Genomic DNA, 20,695 nt, shown 5'->3' on the forward strand with positions numbered 1-20,695 from the left:
GTTTCTGAAGGAAAAATCCATTACGGGTTGCAAGCCATGATGTGGATGTGCAACCTCCTGATTTTAGAAATGGGCTACGTCAGAATGCCAGTGCAAGGGAGGGCACCAGGATGAGGTCTCTTGTTATCAGGTGTGCTCTCTGGGGCATTTGGTGCGGTCACTGTGAGATACAGGAATCTGGACTAGATGGGGCTATGGCCCATAACAGCCCCATAAGAACAGTGGGGCTGTTCTTAAGTTCTTATGAGTAAGGGATCAACTTCTCCCTTACCTCAAGGAGATCTCCAGCTGCCTCCATTCCAGCCCTGGATACAGCGGAGGCTGCACCGACCCCACTGGATCGCACAGTGGCACTTTGGGTAGGATTGGGCTGTAATTGAGTTCAATGAGACTCCCAAGTAAGTGCATATAGGATTGCTGCCTAACTCATTCATTCTGGGATATTCCCCATTGAAAAGAGTGGCTTTCATTTTAATAGGACAGCCAAAACTACAAAGCTTGCTTAGCAGATACATTCAACAGCCTAACATTTGACATCAAATTATCCAAACACCACATTTCTTTCAATAGCACTGATCAGTTTATAAATATTTTAATCACCTTAATTCATGTGGAGAAGGGCTTTCTTGCATGACTTCACTCAAAAACAGATCAATCCTCTGTTAGGACATTGCCAAATTTCCTTTTACACAAGGCAAGAGCCTCTGTCCAGCATGCCAATATTTTTCTTAATAAGCAGAACACTTTGTGAGATCCACTCACCAACAAAAGGGGAACTTTACTCCCTGGAAGAAAACTTGGTGGGTCAGAAAAATCCTGTGGCTTCTGTCACTAACTCGTTTTTCATGCTTCAAAAAAAAAAAAAGAGTCTGAAGTGTAAGAGCCCAATCCTGGGCTCAGCGCACCGGCTCACCACTGGCATACAATGTCACAAACGTGCTATAAGACACGTTTGTGAGGCTTACTGCTGGGCAAGCGCCGGTGGTAGCCCAGCACCTCCTGGTGCTGGGTTAGCATCAGACGGGCACCTGTGCTCCGCTGCATGGCGGTCACATGGACCACCAAGCCACAGTAAGTTAAGCGGAGGCATGGGGGGATGCGGGGAGGAGGCGTTCTGGGGAGGGGGGAGGAGGCGGAGGATGGGGAGAAGGTAGGGAGCAGGCGTGATGGGGAGCTGGGAGGCACAGAGAGGGAGGCGGAGGCGTTCCAGGGGGAGGGAGGGAGGTGGGACCAGTGGAGCAGACTGGTGGATCCTGAGTGTTCGTGTGGGGCTCATTGCCCAACACAAACGCTTTTACCTCACTCGGCAGTGAATCGAGTAACCCCATTCTGGGGCTACTTCCCTTACCCTGGGGAAGGGGACAAAAGTCCCTTTCTCCCGAGGTGCCACCCCCGGCTGCCATGGGCACACATGGGATCGCCCTGGGGGCTGAGGATTGCGCTGTAATACTCTGCAAAGCCTGGATCACATATCCCCAAGTGAAACGTTCTGATGTTGGTCTAATTATAGCCACTGAACATTCTTGATGGATTTTGAAAGAGTCAAATTGAATTAATTCAGTTCAATGACTTCTTGTTTCAAAAGCAAAATTGCTATCACTTTCTTTTCAGTGACGTTCTTGAATTCTCTATAATGCCAGATTTCTTGCTAGTTACAAGATGCTGATCCCATCAAGTTGAATGAGCTAATATAGATATGCTGAAATGGAGATTTGCTTATTTCTTTCAGATGCAGAACAGTGTGACAAATGCCCAGAAAATCAGTACCCAAACAGTTGCAAGGATCAGTGCATCCCCAAAGTTTTAATCTTTCTATCCTTCAATGAGATCTTGGGAATCCTTTTGTCTTCCTTTGCTCTTTTCCATGCCCTGCTGACAGTTCTGGTGATGTGGAGTTTCATTCAACACCGGAATACTCCCATTGTCAAGGCCAACAACTGGGGCATCACCTGCACTCTTCTCTCTTCTCTGCTGCTCTGCTTTCTGTGTTCCTTCCTATTCCTTGGTTGGCCAGGGAACATAAGAACATAAGAACAGCCCCACTGGATCAGGCCATAGGCCCATCTAGTCCAGCTTCCTGTATCTCACAGCAGCCTACCAAATGCCCCAGGGAGCACACCAGATAACAAGAGACCTCATCCTGGTGCTCTCCCCTACATCTGGCATTCTGACTTAACCCATTCCTAAAATCAGGAGGTTGCGCATACACATCATGGCTTGTACCCCATAATGGATTTTTCCTCCAGAAACTCGTCCAATCCCCTTTTAAAGGCGTCTAGGCTAGACGCCAGCACCACATCCTGTGGCAAGGAGTTCCACAGACTGACCACGCGCTGAGTAAAGAAATATTTTCTTTTGTCTGTCCTAACCCGCCCAACACTCAATTTTAGTGGATGTCCCCTGGTTCTGGTATTATGTGAGAGTGTAAAGAGCATCTCCCTATCCACTCTGTCCATCCCCTGCATAATTTTGTATGTCTCAATCATGTCCCCCCTCAAGCGTCTCTTTTCTAGGCTGAAGAGGCCCAAACGCCGTAGCCTTTCCTCATAAGGAAGGTGCCCCAGCCCCGTAATCATCTTAGTCGCTCTCTTTTGCACCTTTTCCATTTCCACTATGTCTTTTTTGAGATGCGGCGACCAGAACTGGACACAATACTCCAGGTGTGGCCTTACCATCGATTTGTACAACGGCATTATAATACTAACCGTTTTGTTCTCAATACCCTTCCTAATGATCCCAAGCATAGAATTGGCCTTCTTCACTGCTGCCGCACATTGGGTCGACACTTTCATCGACCTGTCCACCACCACCCCAAGATCTCTCTCCTGATCTGTCACAGACAGCTCAGAACCCATCAGCCTATATCTAAAGTTTTGATTTTTTGCCCCAATGTGCATGACTTTACACTTACTGACATTGAAGCGCATCTGCCATTTTGCTGCCCATTCTGCCAGTCTGGAGAGATCCTTCTGGAGCTCCTCACAATCACTTCTGGTCTTTACCACTCGGAAAAGTTTGGTGTCGTCTGCAAACTTAGCCACTTCACTGCTCAACCCTGTCTCCAGGTCATTTATGAAGAGGTTGAAAAGCACCGGTCCCAGGACAGATCCTTGGGGCACACCGCTTTTCACCTCTCTCCACTGTGAAAATTGCCCATTGACACCCACTCTCTGCTTCCTAGCCTCCAACCAGTTCTCAATCCACGAGAGGACCTGTCCTCTAATTCCCTGACTGTGGAGTTTTTTCAGTAGCCTTTGGTGAGGGACCGTGTCAAACGCCTTCTGAAAGTCCAGATATATAATGTCCACGGGTTCTCCAGCATCCACATGCCTGTTGACCTTTTCAAAGAATTCTATAAGGTTCGTGAGGCAAGACTTACCCTTACAGAAGCCATGCTGACTCTCCCTCAGCAAGGCCTGTTCGTCTATGTGTTTTGAGATCCTATCTTTGATGAGGCATTCCACCATCTTACCCGGTATGGATGTTAGGCTGACCGGCCTATAGTTTCCCGGGTCCCCCCTCTTTCCCTTTTTAAAAATAGGCGTGACATTTGCTATCCTCCAATCTTCTGGTACCGTGGCCGTTTTGAGGGACAAGTTGCATACCTTAGTCAAGAGATCTGCAACTTCATTCTTCAATTCCTTAATAACCCTTGGGTGTATGCCATCAGGGCCCGGTGACTTATTGATCTTTAATTTATCAATCAGGTCTGAAACATCTTCTCTTTTAACCTCTATCTGACTTAACTCCTCGGTTAGGAGGGGCCGTTCGGGCAGCGGTATCTGCCCGAGGTCTTCTGCCGTGAAGACAGATGCAAAGAACTCATTTAATTTCTCTGCCATCTCTAAGTCTCCTTTTATCTCCCCTTTCCCTCCCTCACCATCCAGAGGGCCAACCGCTTCTCTGGCGGGTTTCCTGCTTCTAACATATTTGAAGAAGCTTTTATTATTCCCCTTAATGTTGCTGGCCATGCGTTCCTCATAGTCTCGCTTGGCCTCCCCTATCACCTTCTTACATTTCTTTTGCCACAGTTTATGTTCCTTTTATTCTCTTCATTAGGGCAAGACTTCCATTTACGGAAGGAAGCTTCCTTGCCCTTCACAGCCTCTCTAACTTGGCTGGTTAGCCATGCGGGCACTCTCCTGGATTTAGTGGAACCCTTCTTTCTTTGCGGTATACACCTCTGCTGGGCCTCTATTACTGTTGTTTTAAGCAGCCTCCATGCACTCTGGAGAGACTGGACTCTTTTTACCCTCCCTTTCAACCTCCTTCTAACCAGCCTCCTCATTTGAGGGAAGTCCGCCCGTCGGAAGTCAAGGGTTTTTGTTAGAGATTTGCCTGGTATTCTTCCCCCAACGTGCACGTCAAAACGGATCGCAGCATGATCACTGTTCCCCAATGGCTCAGTAACGTTTACATCTCTAACCAGGTCCTGCGTACCGCACAAAATTAAATCCAGAGTCACCAGTCCTCTGGTGGGCTCCGTGACTAGCTGATCTAAGCCACAGTGAAGACCTGATCTAAGCCACACAGAAGGTGACCTGCCTTCTCCGCCAAACAGTATTTGGCATGGTCTTCACTGTTGCTGTGTCTTGTGTGTTAGCCAAAACCATCACTGTCATTTTGGCCTTCATGGCCACCAAGCCAGGAAACAGCATGAGGAAATGGGTGGGGAAGAGGCTGGCAGTCTCAGTCATCATTCTGTGTTCTCTCATTCAAGCTGGCCTCTGTGTGGATTGGCTGGCAACATCTCCCCCCTTCCCAGAGTTTGACATGCACTCCCACATTGACCAAATCATTATACAATGCAATGAAGGGTCAGTCTTCATGTTTTACATTGTCCTGGGCTACATGGGATGCTTGGCCTTGATCAGCTTCATCGTGGCTTTCTTGGCCAGGAAGCTGCCTGATACTTTTAATGAAGCCAAACTGATCACTTTCAGCATGTTGGTGTTCTGCAGTGTTTGGGTATCTTTTGTCCCCGGCTACCTGAGCACCAGGGGGAAATACATGGTGGCTGTGGAGGTCTTCTGCATCTTGACCTCCAGTGGTGGGTTGTTGAGTTGCATCTTTCTTCCAAAGTTCTACATTATTATTCTGAGGCCTGAGCTGAACACTAGAGCCCAGCTAGTACAGAAGAAGTTTACTAGTCCATGACTTTTGGAATTGATCTCATATTTACCGTCCCCAGCTTTTCTTTCTCATCTCCTTTGCAATCCCTAAGTGTTAGCAAGTGTCATCCCTTGCTATCCCTAAGTGTTAGCTGAACCTCTGATCCTAATCAGATGCTGTAAATATGCATTCAATGGAACCGTGAGTAAACAACTTCTTTTTATACAGATATAACAAACCTCCGCTACTTTGTCTTTTTTATTGATTAGCAGTCAGCTGGGTGAGGGAGGTTCCCTGGGGTGATACCCTAAAGGGGGGTTCCGCTGCTTGCTCTACTCTGCTTCCTCCCCATCACCAAAAGGAAACTTTTATTTTTCCATCAAGCATGATGTCATGTAACATTGTGATGTCACTTCTGGGTTCTCCCCAAAGGGTGGAATGCTCACTGCTGTGGTCTAATGGCCCCATTCCTTCTCCTGTGAAGGGAGCCTCTAAAGGAGAAGGAACAGGGTTTGTGAAGCTGCCTCCTCTGTAAATAGGGTGGAGCCTGGGGCAGTCATGCGCCCGCCCAGCTTAGTGCCCAGGACAGGTGCCCCTCTGGCTCTGCCCATGTTAGAGCTCTGCAAGTGATAATCACATCAAGTGATTATAAATGTGAAAAAAAGGCCAAGTGATAAAGAGTTAATTGGTCAAGATCAATTTCCTAGGAACCCATCTCACAGGTGTTGTTTTGTTTAGCTACAGCTGAATGTTGCTTAACATCATTCCAATCAGCGACGAACTGCATGCATGACGGTCCGTCACTGATCCTTGTCACACCCCCAAAACCTCCAAAGCTGAGAGGAGCTGTGCTCCCCTTGCCTCCGAATGCTTTTCTGAGCCCTGCAGAGGCCACATGCTCCAGAGGCTTTGAAAAGAGGATGTCGTTTAACAATGGTGTCACTTAATGAAGTGTGTGCAGGACCACAACCCCATCATTAAACGACGCACACCTGTACTCTAAAAATAGGATATACAAAGGCCTCATAAGTTTTGCAGATTTTTACCAAAATTCACACCACACACATCAACTAAGTGGCTAATAAAATGCTGCTAAATGCCCCAGTTCAGGATCAGAGTCCTGCTATACTGGGCGACATCCCTGGTACGTTAAATATGTGTATTGCTGTTCCTCTTCACTGCTACTGAGAAGGTATCGATTTTAAACAGAAGACATTATGAAAGCCTGGTGAATAGCTCTATGGATGGTTCGGTGGAGGGATGCTGTAGTGTGGTGGGGCTAGGACTGGACTCTCAATAACTCAGACCTGAAGAACTGACAGGGAATGGTGGAGCAAATCCCTGAATATGGCAATTGAAGTTCCTCCACCTAACCATCCATAGAGCCATTTCACCAGGCTTTCATACTGTCTTCAGTTTAAAACTGATACCTTCTCAGTAGCAGTGAAGAGGAACAGCACTGCATTGGGGGGGGGGGGTTAGTTAGGATTGAGCTGTTAATCAAGCACACCAAATGTGTACGTGAAAGTGCTTGTGTTCAGTTGGAATTCCTCCAACCCTTTGGGATGGGATGCTCATCCAATTCCTCCATGTGATGGTATTATAAACATGTTTGATGTGGATGGCTGGTGGTTGCCACATTATAAAGATAATGTGCAGCTCTTCTCTATTCTCAATAGTCCCTTGCCACAATTATGACACACTCAGCTCTCTGAAGCCTATTAACTTCTAAAGTCAAGGGTATGCTTTATTTATATCTTAAATTTTTCTCCCACACAAAGGACTATTCTGTCATCCCAAGTGAGTTCTTTATACCATGCCTATTATCTCTGTCATCCCTGGGGACAATTATCTGATCTTAATAAACTTTAAAAATGACTTATTCAGAGTTCAGTAGTAAATGAAAGCTGGATGAAAGCTGGATGGAAAGTAAATTGAGAAAGCTGAAGGTTCTGTCTGACTTAAGTCGACATAACTGCTGACATAAGTTTCTGGGCGCAAAAGATCGTCCATGGATGGTTTGAGGATCTGAGATCCTGACAATAGGATTTCCCATTTCTGATTTCAGCTTTCAGTCACTCTCTCAAAACTTTCAACTTTCATTTTCACTAACCTGACTCACTTGCAATTTTATGCTATTGAAGAAAAGCTTGAAAGGATATGGGAAGGGACCAGTGAACTCTGAATAGTCTACTGCATTCAACCAACTCTTGCATCCATCTGTGTATAGGCATGGAGATAAGAGGACAGTGACTATTTTATGACATGGAGTGACATGGAGATAAGAGAACAGTTATTTTTTTTCCCCTCTAGAAAGCTGTAGATTGTATGATTGTATTTCTGCTTGTAATGATCTAGCCCAGGGGTGCCCAAACCCCGGCCCTGGGGCCACTTGTGGCCCTCGAGGCCTCTCAATGCGGCCCTCGGGGAGCCCCCAGTCTCCAATGAGCCTCTGGCCCTTTGTTGGAGCCCACACTGGCTCAACGCAACTGCTCTCAGCGTGAGGGCGACTGCATGAGCTGTGAATGAGGGCTCCCTCCACTGTTTGTTGTTTCACATCTGTGATGCAGTAGTGGCAGAAAAGGAAAGGCCATCCTTGCTTTGTGCAAGGCCTTTTATAGGCCTTGAGCTATTGAAAGACCATCATTCATTCATATAAGTTCATCTTTAATAAATTCATTTATGTAAACTTATGTAAATTTATTCAAATTTTAAATGTAAATTAATTCTTTTTTTCCCCGGCCCCCGACACAGCGTCAGAGAGATGAGGTGACCCTCCTGCCAAAAACTTTGGGCACCCCTGATCTAGCCCATACAGTCCTGGTTCCTAAGTGTAAAGTGCCACAGATTTTTGAAGGTGTACTATATAAATGGACTGCCTGCAAACTCAATAGCTGCCTGCCTTTTACATTTTATTTTTGCTTTGTGAAATAGCCAGCATTCACAGTAGAAACTGTTATGTCCTGTCCTACCAAAGAACTCTAATTTAAGATGGACTCCACCAATCCTATACGAAGACAGAACCAAACAGGTATCACAGGATTCGTCCTTTTGGACCCAAAGAACAAGAGGCTTCTCTTTGCTATAGGCCTGTTAGTCTACCTGTTGACTTTGGCAGGGAATCTAGTCATCATTATATTGATCAGAGTTGACCAACGCCTCAAAACTCCCATGTACTTTCTCTTGGGCAATCTCTCTTTCATTGAGATCTGTTCCACATCCACCACACTCCCAAAGGTGTTGTGGGACCTCTTGCTGGTGGACAAGTCCATCTCCTTCATAGGATGTGCACTACAAATGTATTTCTTTGCCACCTTAGGAAGTACAGAGTGTGTGCTCCTCTCAGTGATGGCATATGACCGTTATGCTGCTATCTGTCATCCTCTCCAATATACACTGATCATGAGCCAGCCCATATGTTGGAATCTGCTTGCAGCTTCCTGGATCATTGGCAACTTCAATTCTGTTATCGACACATCACTGGTCTTTTCCCTAACTTTCTGTCACTCCAATGAAATTGACCATTTCTTCTGTGACATTCCTCCTATTCTGCATCTCTCTTGCTCTGATGTATTTCTAGTCCAGTTGATGATCTTAACCGTCTCTGCATTTCTTATGATTGTGCCTTTCTCCCTGATCCTTCTTTCCTTCATCCTCATTGTCTCTTCTGTGCTCAAGATCCACAGAGCCAGTGGTAGGATAAAGACATTCTCCACTTGTATTTCTCACCTCACTGTGGTGAGCATCTTCTATGGCACCATCATCTACACACCCTCCTGCGACCCTCCTCCAATCATTCCTTGGATGAAGATTGCCTGGTTTCTGTGTTTTATGCTATCATTACTCCACTGTTAAACCCCCTGATCTACAGCTTTAGGAACAAGGAAGTGCAGGGGGCACTTTGGAGAGCACTTGGGAAGAACATGTTGTAGGTTTAGCATCAACATCTCAGGAAGATGATATTCACCAGAAAGTGTGTTTTTAAGGGCGCAATCCTAACTCACTTTCCAGCATTGACATAAGGGCAATGCAGCTTCGAGGTAAGGGAACAAATATTCCCTTACTTTGAGGAGGGCTCTCTGAGCGCTACTCAACTGCAGGATGCCCCATACATCCCAGTGGCACAGCTATGCCAGTGCTGGAAAGTTTCTATGTTTTTTGTTCAATCACATTAGCCTCCTGCTGTTTCTGACACAAGCACAAGTTATCTAGCCATGTATGTACCAACTGTTGAAATAACAGTTAAGTCATAATGACCTATGACTAAAGGGGAGTAAAGAAGCCTGAAGAAATAGCCAATATGAGTTTTGTTTTCCTTTGGCCTGAGATTGAAAAGGCCTGAAACTGAAAAGATTAGACAAGTCCGCCAATATTTCTTTTTGCATCACAATTTGTTGTCTATGAATTTGTTCACATTCCTTTCATACTGAATGGTGTTCATTTATTTTGGTGAACTGGTGCCTCCAGAAATCAAGAAATGATACTCACATTCATTGAGGTCTGTTCCACCTCTTCCACCATTTCCAAGATTTTCTGAAACCCCTTTTCATTTCATTTCATACATACGTGGTGTTCTCCTGATGCATTTGTTTATAACTCTGAAAGACCCAAGGCCCTATTCTAACTAGCCCTTCCCTCCAGGAAGGTGTTAGTTAGTTATTCTAGTTAGTTAGTTATTCTAACTAGCCCTTCCCTCCAGGAAGGGCTAGTTAGATGCAGCCACACTAATAGAGCAAAAGCTGCATCCTGTGAGGGGCTGGGCAGACAAGAAGGTCTCCTCAAAGTGAGGGAACATTGGTTCCCTTAGCATAGGGCAATCGTTTGCTACCCAAATGGTTCTTCTCAGATCCACACCAGCCATTTTGCTGGTACAGGTTCAAAGAGGAGAGAGAGCAATGAAGGAATGGATTATGTTACCAAAGCATGTTTCTGCCACCAGTACCCACATGCACTGTCCTCTGTTCCACCTCCTGACCACGCACTCCTCACCCAGATGCTCCCTTTTCCCCCCTCCCTCTCCCATTCCATCCACTAATCAGCCCCCGGTGCCAGCTTACCTGCTGTCCCACTCGTAGCCAGTAGTGGCAGCAGGCTGCCAACACTGCTGGATTACTGGAATATTCAACTCCATTTAACACAGCGTTGGTTTTTGCCCTGGACTTCTGTCATTCCAACCAAATAGACTACTTTTTCTGTGACATTCCACTCTGCATCTCATGCTCTGACACAAAACTGAGCAAATGATTACTTTCCCTTCCTCTGGATTGTTGGCTGACACACTTTTATTTGAAGCACAACTATTGACACACAATTATTTGAACTGGCATGCTTAACTGCACATGGATGCAATGGAATGTGCCTACCAAAAGACCTACCCAGTGATAATCAGTTTGGGCCAGTGGCCAGGGGCCTCAGATTCCGCAGGCCTCAAGGAAGTACACTGTTCGGTTGCTCAGAGCAATCACTTCCCCTCCCTCATTCTAGCTGGCTGGTTTGAAAAAAGGCTTGCCTTTGCTTTTGTTTCTTGGAACATTCCATGAATGGTTGCATCTTACAGCACACTTGAACCTGTAAACAAAAGCCACATCCTGGGAGCTTCTTGACTTGTAAGCAACTTCATTAGTAATGAAAAATAAGGGTCCCTAATTCTAGTTATCCTTACCACTCCATGGCCAAACTGAGTGCATGTTCATGGAGGTGCTGGCCCCTATTGCCTCACCCTCAGGAGTACGTAAAACAAGCAGAGGCCCCCATCCGCACTGGGGGGGGGATGATCACTAAACAGCCATGAAGGCACAAAAGAACGATCCGTGATGAGTTCATCCTACAAAGCCCCTATATTTTCTTATGAGAATTTAGTCTATAGAAAGCTGAGTCACAGACTTATTGTTCACTCTCTAACTGATCTCTGTTTGCTTTGCATTGAGCTTGCCATGACCCATGCTTTTGTTTCAGGAAGCCTGCTGGTGTTGTATTAAGCACCCCAATATCCTAGAACAACCATGCCAACTGGACTAGTAATCAAATTCTCTTCCCTTCCAGTCTTTTTTCTCTTCTTCCCTCCCTTGCTGTCCTTGAAGACAACCAAGAAACCCCTGCTTTAGCATCCACTGAGTAGGCACTCTCCCAGTCAAAAGCCACCAGGGAGCAATGGGCACTTAGTTAATTCTCAAGGATGTGTATATGTTCAGCTTGATCTCACACAATGTCTGCAACCCTTTGAGGTGGGATCAGGGCCTTAGCTAGGAGGGCTTTGCCCCCCCCCTGAGCCAGCAGTTTGCCCCCCCACCCAGCATTTTTTCCAAATCTGTCCTCTTTATCTAATCTGGTGCCTATCTAGATAGGTGTTATACAAGTGTTAGATAGGCACTACACAGGCGCTATACAGGTGCTACATAGGCGCTATATAGGTGTTAGATAGGTGCTACATAGGCACTATATAGGCACTATATAGGTGCTACATAGGTGCTATATAGGTGTTAGATAGGTGCATAGGTGCTAGATAGGCGCTAGATAGATATTAGATAGGTGCTATATGTGCTACATAGGCATTATATAGGTGTTACATAGGCGCTATATAGGTGTTAGGTGCTAGATAGGCACTACATAGGTGTTACCTAGGTGCTATATAGGTGCTAGATAGGCACTATATAGGTGTTAAATAGGTGTTAAATAGGCACTAGAGAGGCGCTATATAGGTGTTACATAGGTGCTAGATAGGCGCTATATAGGTGCTACATAGGTGTTAAATAGGCACTAGAGAGGCGTTATATAGGTGCTACATAGGTGTTAAATAGGCACTAGAGAGGCTCTATATAGGTGTTACATAGTCCTAGATAGGCGCTATATAGGTGCTAACAACAACAACAACAACAGTATTTATATACCGCTTTTCAACTAAAAGTTCACAAAGCGGTTTACAGAGAAAAATCAAATAACTAAATGGCTCCCTGTCCCAAAAGGGCTCACAATCTAAAAAGATGCAAAAGAATACCAGCAGACAGCCACTAGAACAGACACTGCTGGGGTGAGATGGGCCAATTACTCTCCCCCTGCTAAAAAAGGAGCACCCACTTGAAAAAGTGCCTCTTACCCAATTAGCAGGGGTTAAATGTAGCAGGTGCTACATAGGCATTAGGTGCTAGATAGGTGTTAGGTGCTAGATAGGCGCTATATAGGTGCTACATAGGTGTGATAGGTGGTAGATAGGTGCTATATAGCTGTTAAATAGGCACTAGATAGGTGCTATGTAGTTGTTAAAAAGGCACTAGATAGGTGTTAGATAGGTGCTATATAGGTGTTAGGTGTTAGTGGCTAGATAGGCACTATATAGGCGCTATATAGGTGCTAGATAGGTATTGCATAGGTACTATATAGGCATTATATAGGTGTTAGATAGGTGCTAGATAGGCTCTATATAGGTCCTAGATAGGCATTAGATATATGCTGTATAGGTGCTAGATATATGTTGCATAGGCGCTAGATTAGCATTACATGGGTGCTATATAGGTGTTAGATAGGTATTAGATAGGTGCTATATAGGTGTTAGGCACTTTCAATACAAGTAAATACTACCTGCGTCACAGTGATATGTTTTACTTTTGCAAGGTTGCAGGCCTGTGTATTGCACTGGTGTGTAAATGAAAGGATATGTTGCATGCTATTTCTATGTAGGCAATACATTTTACATGGCATGCAGAGATACATTTATTCTATGCAAATTATTGCTACATTGCTTTACAGATAATGAATGCCTCTTTCAAAAAAAAAAACCACTATTTACTCTTCATGAAATTTGGGGGAGTTTCAGGTATTTGATGTTTCTCCATACTTATCCTTTCATTTTGCCCACCAGTATAGATACCTGACATCATTGCCCCCCTTGAAAAAATAGTCGCCCCCCACCTCTAGAATCCTGGCTATGAACCTGGGTGGGATGCTCATACATCCCTCAATGTGACAGTTCTAACAACATGTACCTGGGGGATGCAGGTTGGTGAGGTTGGTTGGTGGACACCAAGGCAATCTCTTCTCCATTCACAATAGTCCCTTGTTGCAATTACTGACAAACCCAGCATTCTGAAAGTCTCATTCACTTCCGAAGCCATGGGTGCAATTTAAATTCTTCTTTCAATTGTCCTCTCACCCAAAGGACTGTTCTGTCAACCCAAGTGAGTTCTTTACACCATGCCCTTTGTTTCTGTCAGCTCTAGGGACAGTTGCTTGGGCTTAGTAAAAAAACACTTAAAAGGTAGGAGTGTCTTACTCACAGTTTGATAGCAGATGAAGGTGGAGAAAGCTGAAGGTTCTCAGATGATGATGGCCACCCTTAAATGCAGTGCATGTCACAGGTAATAAATAGATTCTGACTGCATTTTTTTAAATCACTCTTGAAATAAATTTCTGTGTGACATTTCGTCTAAGGCTAGCTTGGGGATTTGAGATCCTAAAAATAGGATTCTGCAACTAGAGGACTAGGAAGTGCTTTGCAATCTCTTCTTTTCAACGTTCTAAGCCTCAAGGAGCCCTGCAGAGGACTGCGTGGGCCTCCATGCAACTCCTGCAGCAGCCTGCAGTAAGTAAAATCACCCCCCTTTCACCCCTGTTAGCAATGCAATCCTGGGGATCCTTGTCTCTGCCCCCGCAAAGACTTACCTTGAGAGTAAAACTCCCCAAAAGTTTGAGAACCACTGCCTTATTATATAATAGCACACGTGGATATGTATATTTATAGTACATATGCTTTACACATAGTATATACAGATGTTCACTGATTTATTTTATTGGGGAAAGCATTTGCAACCATATCCTAGCAAACCACTGTCATGGTACATTCTTTTTAATACACCCGGCACACTATAAGTGCACGACGAGGCACTCTTCCAAAACCATTTCATGAAGATATATCCTCTCCTGCTGAGACTAGCTTACAGTAACTCAGCTCAGAAATGCTAAAGATACTAACTCTTAACAACTTAAACCAGGTGAACTGAGAGAAAAGGGTGAAATGAAAAGCTGAATGTGTCAATTTAAGCCATTGAATATTGATTAAATTTTTCACTGTGAACAATTATGTTTAATTTGGCACATTCTTGGTAGCACTGAATGGGGAAATGACCTACTAAAAATTCTGGTTTAAAAAATGTCACAGACACCACGTCACATTTTGCACATTGTGTATGTGTGCATGCCTGAACAGCTGTCTAGGCATCTGGCCTGGATGCTTTTAAAAGGGTCTTGGACAAGTTTCTGGAGGAAAAATCCATTTTGGGTTACAAGCCATGATGTGTAAGTGCAACCTCCTGATTTTAGAAATGGGCTATGTCAGAATGAGAGTGCAAGGGAGGGTACCAGGATGCAGGTCTCTTGTTATCTGGTGTGCTCCCTGGGGCATTTGTTGGGCCGCTGTGAGATACAGGAAGCTGGACTAGATGGGCCTATGGCCTGATCCAGTGGGGCTGTTCTTATGTTCTTATATACAGAATGAGCAGGAATTTGGATTATATGACCTCCATCCATGGTCCTTTTCAACTCTAACACTGCATGATTATATGATTTACTAGTTACTAGAATGATAATTTTGAAGATCTGTTAAACCTTTTTTCATATTTATCTATATTGTAATAGTAACAATGTTTACTATGTTTGTGAAAAATAAAAAACCCATAAAAAATTACAAAGCAAGAGTACATTATTAGTATCACCTAAGTGAACCTGAGTATTCACTGCTACTTGAGAACAAAATAGTTTTCAGAATCCAAACAAGCTGTAAAATAGTCCAATGTACTTTGTGAGATGTCATCACTGAGCACTGCACAGCTGCCCATGGGAAGCCACCATAGGGCTAAATGCACACCATAGGGACATTATCAGGGATATTGGACCTAGTACATGTTATCTTGCTGCCTCAGTGTAAAGTAACTTTGTTGAAGGTGACCAGACTACAAAGTCAATGACTACGTGTCTCCTTTTTTTTCTTTATGAAACTGCCAACATTAAAAGTTGAAACCACTGTCCTCTCCTACCAAAGAAACCTAAATGAAGATGGACTCCACCACTTGTACACAAAGACTGAATCAAACAAGAATCACAGAATTTGTCCTCATAGGATTTTCTCTTGACGCAAAGAACAAGAGTCTTTTCTTTGCTATAGGTCTGTTAGTCTACCTGTTGACTTTGGCAGGAAATGCTGTCATCATTATGTTGATTGGGGTTGACCAGTGCCTCAGAACTCCCATGTACTTCCTCCTGGGAAATCTCTCGTTTGTTGAGATCTGCTACATTTCCACCACACTTCCAAAGATGTTGTGGGATCTCTTGTTGGGGGACAAGACCATCTCCTTCATAGGATGTACACTACAAATGTATTTCTTCATCACTTTAGGTAGCATAGAGTGTTTGCTGCTCTCAGCCATGGCATACGACCGCTATGCAGCCATCTGCCACCCACTCCACTACACCATACTCATGAGACAGTCTATATGTAGGGGCTTACTGGCCATTTCATGGATTATTGGCAACATCAATTCTATGGTCCACACAGCACTGGTCTTTTCCTTAACTTTCTGTCACTCCAATGAAATTGACCATTTCTTCTGTGATATTCCTCCTATTCTGCACCTCTCTTGCTCTGATGTATTTCTTGTCCAGTTGATGAACTTCACTATCTCTGTGTGTGTCATTATTGTGCCTTTCTCTCTGACTCTTCTTTCCTACATCCTCATTGTCTCTGCAGTGCTCAAAATCCGCACAGCCCATGGTAGGATCAAGGCATTCTCCACCTGTGCTTCCCACCTCACTGTGGTGAGCATTTTCTATGGCACCATCATCTACACCTATATATGACCCTCTATGAACCATTCCTTGGAGGAAGACCGCCTGGTTTCTGTGTTATATGCTATCATTACTCCCCTGCTAAACCCCTTGATCTACAGCTTTAGGAACAAGGAAGTGCAGGGGGCACTTTGGAGAGCCCTTGGGAAGAGTAGGTTATAGTGATGGGCAGCAGCGGACCTCCCCAGCCCTGTGCCCGGGGCAAAGGTCCATGATGGCACCCCCCACATCAGGGAAACCTCTGTTTGGTTTAAAATAAACTGTCTTTTAAACTGTCTTTTAAACTGTTCCTGCCGTCTTTTAAAAGAGGTCAACTGTTACCCTCCTTGGCAAGTGTGTGTATTTGTGTTGGCAGGTTATGGTGCCAGATTATGGCTTAAGTCACCCAAAAGGCTTCATAGGTGAGTTGAGATTTGAATGTGACTTTCCTCAGATCAACTCTAACACATTATCCACTTTAACTGAGTCTAGTGGCTTTCTGAGTTTGGCAGGAAGAATAAAATCTCAAGTTTGATTTGATTGTCAAACAACTGTCAAATAAATTGCCACCTCTATTGGAGTCATACTTTTGATTGATTGATTGATTTTCTGTATTTATATGGGGCCTTATTTGGTCATATTGACCTCTTCCTGTTCTAGTATATGTGTACTAGTTATTCAAATGTGTACCATGCATGACCTTTCAATGGCTAAAAATAGTAAAGATTGGTAGAAAATTTCATTATATTTGTCTTTTTTCCTATCTGTGACTACAAATGTTAAGGAAGATGGACTATGTTCCTTGTGGCTTTTTGAGTTGTTTATTAATTTGTCTCAAGAGAAAAACTGCAACTTCCGTTCCCACATGGAACAAATGATGGTGTCCACAGAGACCAAGAAGGTTTGGAGTATACAATCCCCCTGGACAAGCCTCACTGGAATATTTACTAAGCCTAGAGTAATGTAGTGTACCTTGAGTTGTATCCTGGAGCAAGCAAAGGGAAAATGCTGAAGTTGGTGTTCAGAAATGCTTAAGATGCGACAACTTAACAACTCAAATCAGGTGAAGCAAATCACTGGATGTTCTTTATACCTTTTCACCTTAGTTTTAACCAATTGTGTTTATTTTGACACCTTCTTGGTGGTACTGAGTAATATTCCATAGACATCACTCCATAATGCATGGTGTGTATGTACATATATTATGTTCATGGCAGTACCTTTTTGGAGGAATTACAATTTTTAAAATTTTTTATTTGATTTGTTTTAAGCAACAAAACATATTTGGCTCTGCATGCCACCAGCCCTTTCCAGGTTGCAGTGGAAGGCAGCGATGGGGAACAGATTGATCCAGGCTTGCAATGACAAATGATAAAAATAAAGAGGATGATGCCTTCTAAATGACACTGTGTCAGCCTGTTTTCCAAACTGGGTACAAGAAGCCCAGAATCCCTTCGGCTGTGTCTTTGACCATTCTGACACAGGGTGGTAGCAAACAGACATGCAAAGAGAGTTCTGGGTGATTTGATTCTTCTGTGGAATATGCTTAGCTTTCTTCAGTCCTCAGATAACATGCAAATAGAAAGGTAATTTGTTCTTCAGCCTCACCTTACATGCTTTGGATGGATTATATAAATTTGTATCAAGTATCTTTAATGTTTATCTGAACTTTTTGTGAGTTATTTTTAAAAAATAGCCTCTGTTTTAAAATACAAGTGGCAGAATTTTTTAAGGGTGGAGGGAGGTTTACAGCGTGGAGGGCAGTAATCATATTAATTTTGGGTTGCATCCAGCAAAACTGAATTCTGACTCAGCACCATATTTATAAATGGAACCAAAAATGAACATCATTGTTATATAACCACAATGTATTTCAGGTTTCATCTTTTGGAAGTAAGTCCCAGGCAAGTATTCCTCCTCCTCTCCATCGTCTTTTATCTTTTGCCCAAGGCAACCGCTTCTCTTCTTCCAATGGTTCTACCATTTACTGAAATGGATTTGGTGAAAAGTAGAACACTGATGGTTCTGATCTACCATGTAATTGATGGTGACCGTTTATCTATGCCTCCCCTTCATGAATCTACATCTACGACGGCTGTGATGTCTCAAAGCAAAGATGTCCTACAGTTTCATGACAAAGATGATCAAAGATGAACAGAATGACATTGAACCAAACAAGTCTCATCAGAGAGTTTATCTTGCTGGGATTATCCAATGACCCAACACAACAGATTTTTCATAGGCCTTCTAGTCTATCTGCTAACCTTGGCAGGGAATCTAATCATTATCACCTTGATTTGGTTGGACCGTTGCCTCCAGACACCAATGTACTTCCTCCTTGGCAACCTCTCGTTCATTGAGATCTGCTACACCTCCTCCACTGTTCCAAAGATGCTCTGGAACATCTTGACAGGAGACAAGACCATCTCATTCGTAGGCTGTGCTCTCCAGATGTATTTCTTTGTCACCTTAGGAGGCACTGAGTGTGTCCTCCTCTCAGCCATGGCATACGATCATTATGCAGCCGTCTGCCACCCACTGCGCTACACCCTGCTCATGAGTCAACCAGTCTGCAAAGGGTTACTAATGATTTCCTGGACTATTGGAAGTGTCAACTCCATCATTAACACTGCTTTCATTTTCTCCCTTGACTTCTGCCACTCCAACCAGATAGATCGCTTTTTCTGTGACATTCCACCCCTCCTTCACCTCTCGTTCTCTGACACAAGACTGAGCAAAATGATGACCTTCACTATCTCTGGATGTGGCATTACTATGTCCTTCTTCCTTACCCTTCTCTCTTACATCTTCATTGTGTCCTCTGTGCTCAAAATACGCACAGCTCAAGGTAGGATTAAAGCTTTCTCCACCTGCGCATCCCATCTCATGGTGGTGAGCATCTTCTATGGTACCATCATCTTCATGTACTTAACTCCGTCTTCCTGCCGGAGTTGAACAGGAGTTGAACTCCTAACTCTGTTGAACAGGAGCAGCTGGTTTCTGTACTCTATACAATGATTACCCCACTGCTGAACCCTCTTATTTACAGCTTCAGGAACAAAGATGTCCAGGGTGCCCTTTGCAGAATCTTTGATAAGAGACGGTAGATTGACTGGGAGTTGTAGCTTGCATAACTGAACAGTCAAAAACACAGTGAAATGTATTTTAAAATATGTGACAATTTGTTTTTATCAATTTGAATGTTTATTCTTTTGTTTATTTGGTGTGTATTAACTCTGTTCAGTTTAGGGAACTGCACTCAGTTGATTTCTGAGTGGTCTGTAGTGTATGATTAGAAATGAAATACATTGCAGTTCAGAAACTCTAACTTTGCACATATTATTATTGTTATTTCTTCATGATCAGAGCCATTTCTGCAACAATACCCATGACAAAACATCCCTCACTCGTATACTGGTATCTGCCAAATTGATGGGAACATCTGAGAATGTTTAACATTGGGAGGTAGCAGTGTAAATTTAGTGACAGGCAACGTTGTGAATAACAGAAAGATATATTACAAACATACTAAGGCTTTCATGGTTGGATGAGTTTAAAGCATAATTTCGCATGTTGCCCAACATTTTGTTTTCAACTGTGAATGCAGCACTTACATGCAGAAAGATACATTGTTGGAACATCTTGAGTTAATGTTTAAGGGCGCAATCTTGAGTGTGTCCTGTGCTGACGCAAGTCCCTGGTGCCAGCCCAGGAGAGTCGCAAACGGGACGTAAAGCACATTTGACTTTCTTGTGAGTCCTGAGCGCAAGGACACACACTGGCCCACGGACGCTGCATCCAGCTTCCGTGCTGACATGGGGAAGGAAGGTTGCATCAGCCGAGTTTGGCCAACACAGGGATCTGGGGAGGGGAGGGCAGGAAGGAGTCGGGGAGGAGGTAGGAGAGAGGCGTTCTGGGGTGGGGGGAGAGTGGGCAGAGGGTGTTCCAGGGGGCGGGTGGGCAGCGAGTAGGAGGCAAGGCTGGACCCGGCAGTTATGCCAAATCCCAACCCAATTCCCCAAGCAGTGCGGAGTGGCTCCAAGTTGTGCCTTTCTCCTCAGACTTGTGCCACCTCCTGAGGTGGCGGAGGTCTGAGGAGATCCATTTGGGCTGTGGTGGCTTACCCAGGGGTAAGGGGAAGAGCTTCCCTTGCCTCTGGCTGAGATGATTCTGGCCCCAATCTTGCTCTGGATACAACACAGGCTTCCTGGCCTGCCTGTTCCAGCGCAAAATAGGATTGCGCGGTAGATCATTAGAGTGAGCAAATTTGTGTTCTACAAAAAGACTCCAGCTGTCTAAATTAAAGGAGAATGTCAGGGTTCACCAAGGGAACACTGTAGCATAGTACAGTCCTGGTAGCCATCTTCTAGCCACTCTCGTAAACTAGTGTAAAGGAGGAGATAAGTGACTTTAAAAGAGTTAAATCTCTTCCCTCTGAGGCAAAAATTTCTTGCCCTTTTCCAAGTGGCAGTTAAAGTCTGTTGGAACAATATATGGGCAATAAGTCCTGAAGTCACACACACACACACACACACACACACACACACACACACACACACACATCAGCAGAACAATCTGTGGGCAGGGCTTTCACTTTCTACAAGAACAGTAGGAGGTGTTAGAGCCCAATCCTATGCATAACTACTCAGAAGCCAGTCCCATTATAATCAATAGGGCTTACTCCCAGGATACTGTGGATAGAATTGCAGTTTTACAACCCAATCCTACACTGCCTGGCACATAAGGCTGTCAAAGTGGCTACTGCGGGATC

The 20,695-nt window shown here is 44.2% G+C and overlaps 2 protein-coding genes and 1 pseudogene across 2 annotated transcripts; all 3 read left to right on the plus strand.

Moving 5' to 3' along the window:
* The first annotated feature begins 4,851 nt into the window (after nucleotides 1-4,851).
* On the plus strand, nucleotides 4,852-9,044 carry LOC136653140 (olfactory receptor 5F1-like; annotated as a pseudogene).
* Nucleotides 9,045-15,348: 6,304 nt separating this feature from the next.
* Nucleotides 15,349-15,957, plus strand: LOC136650885 (olfactory receptor 5A2-like). Its single transcript, XM_066626802.1, has one exon. The coding sequence runs from the start codon at nucleotides 15,349-15,351 to the stop codon at nucleotides 15,955-15,957; it is 609 nt and encodes a 202-aa protein (XP_066482899.1).
* Nucleotides 15,958-18,249: 2,292 nt separating this feature from the next.
* LOC136654432 (olfactory receptor 5A2-like) lies at nucleotides 18,250-18,879 on the plus strand. The gene has a single exon (XM_066631452.1). The coding sequence runs from the start codon at nucleotides 18,250-18,252 to the stop codon at nucleotides 18,877-18,879; it is 630 nt and encodes a 209-aa protein (XP_066487549.1).
* Nucleotides 18,880-20,695: the final 1,816 nt, after the last annotated feature.

The sequence above is a fragment of the Tiliqua scincoides genome, chromosome 5, assembly GCF_035046505.1.
Source record: "Tiliqua scincoides isolate rTilSci1 chromosome 5, rTilSci1.hap2, whole genome shotgun sequence".
Classification (NCBI taxonomy): Eukaryota; Metazoa; Chordata; class Lepidosauria; order Squamata; family Scincidae; genus Tiliqua; species Tiliqua scincoides.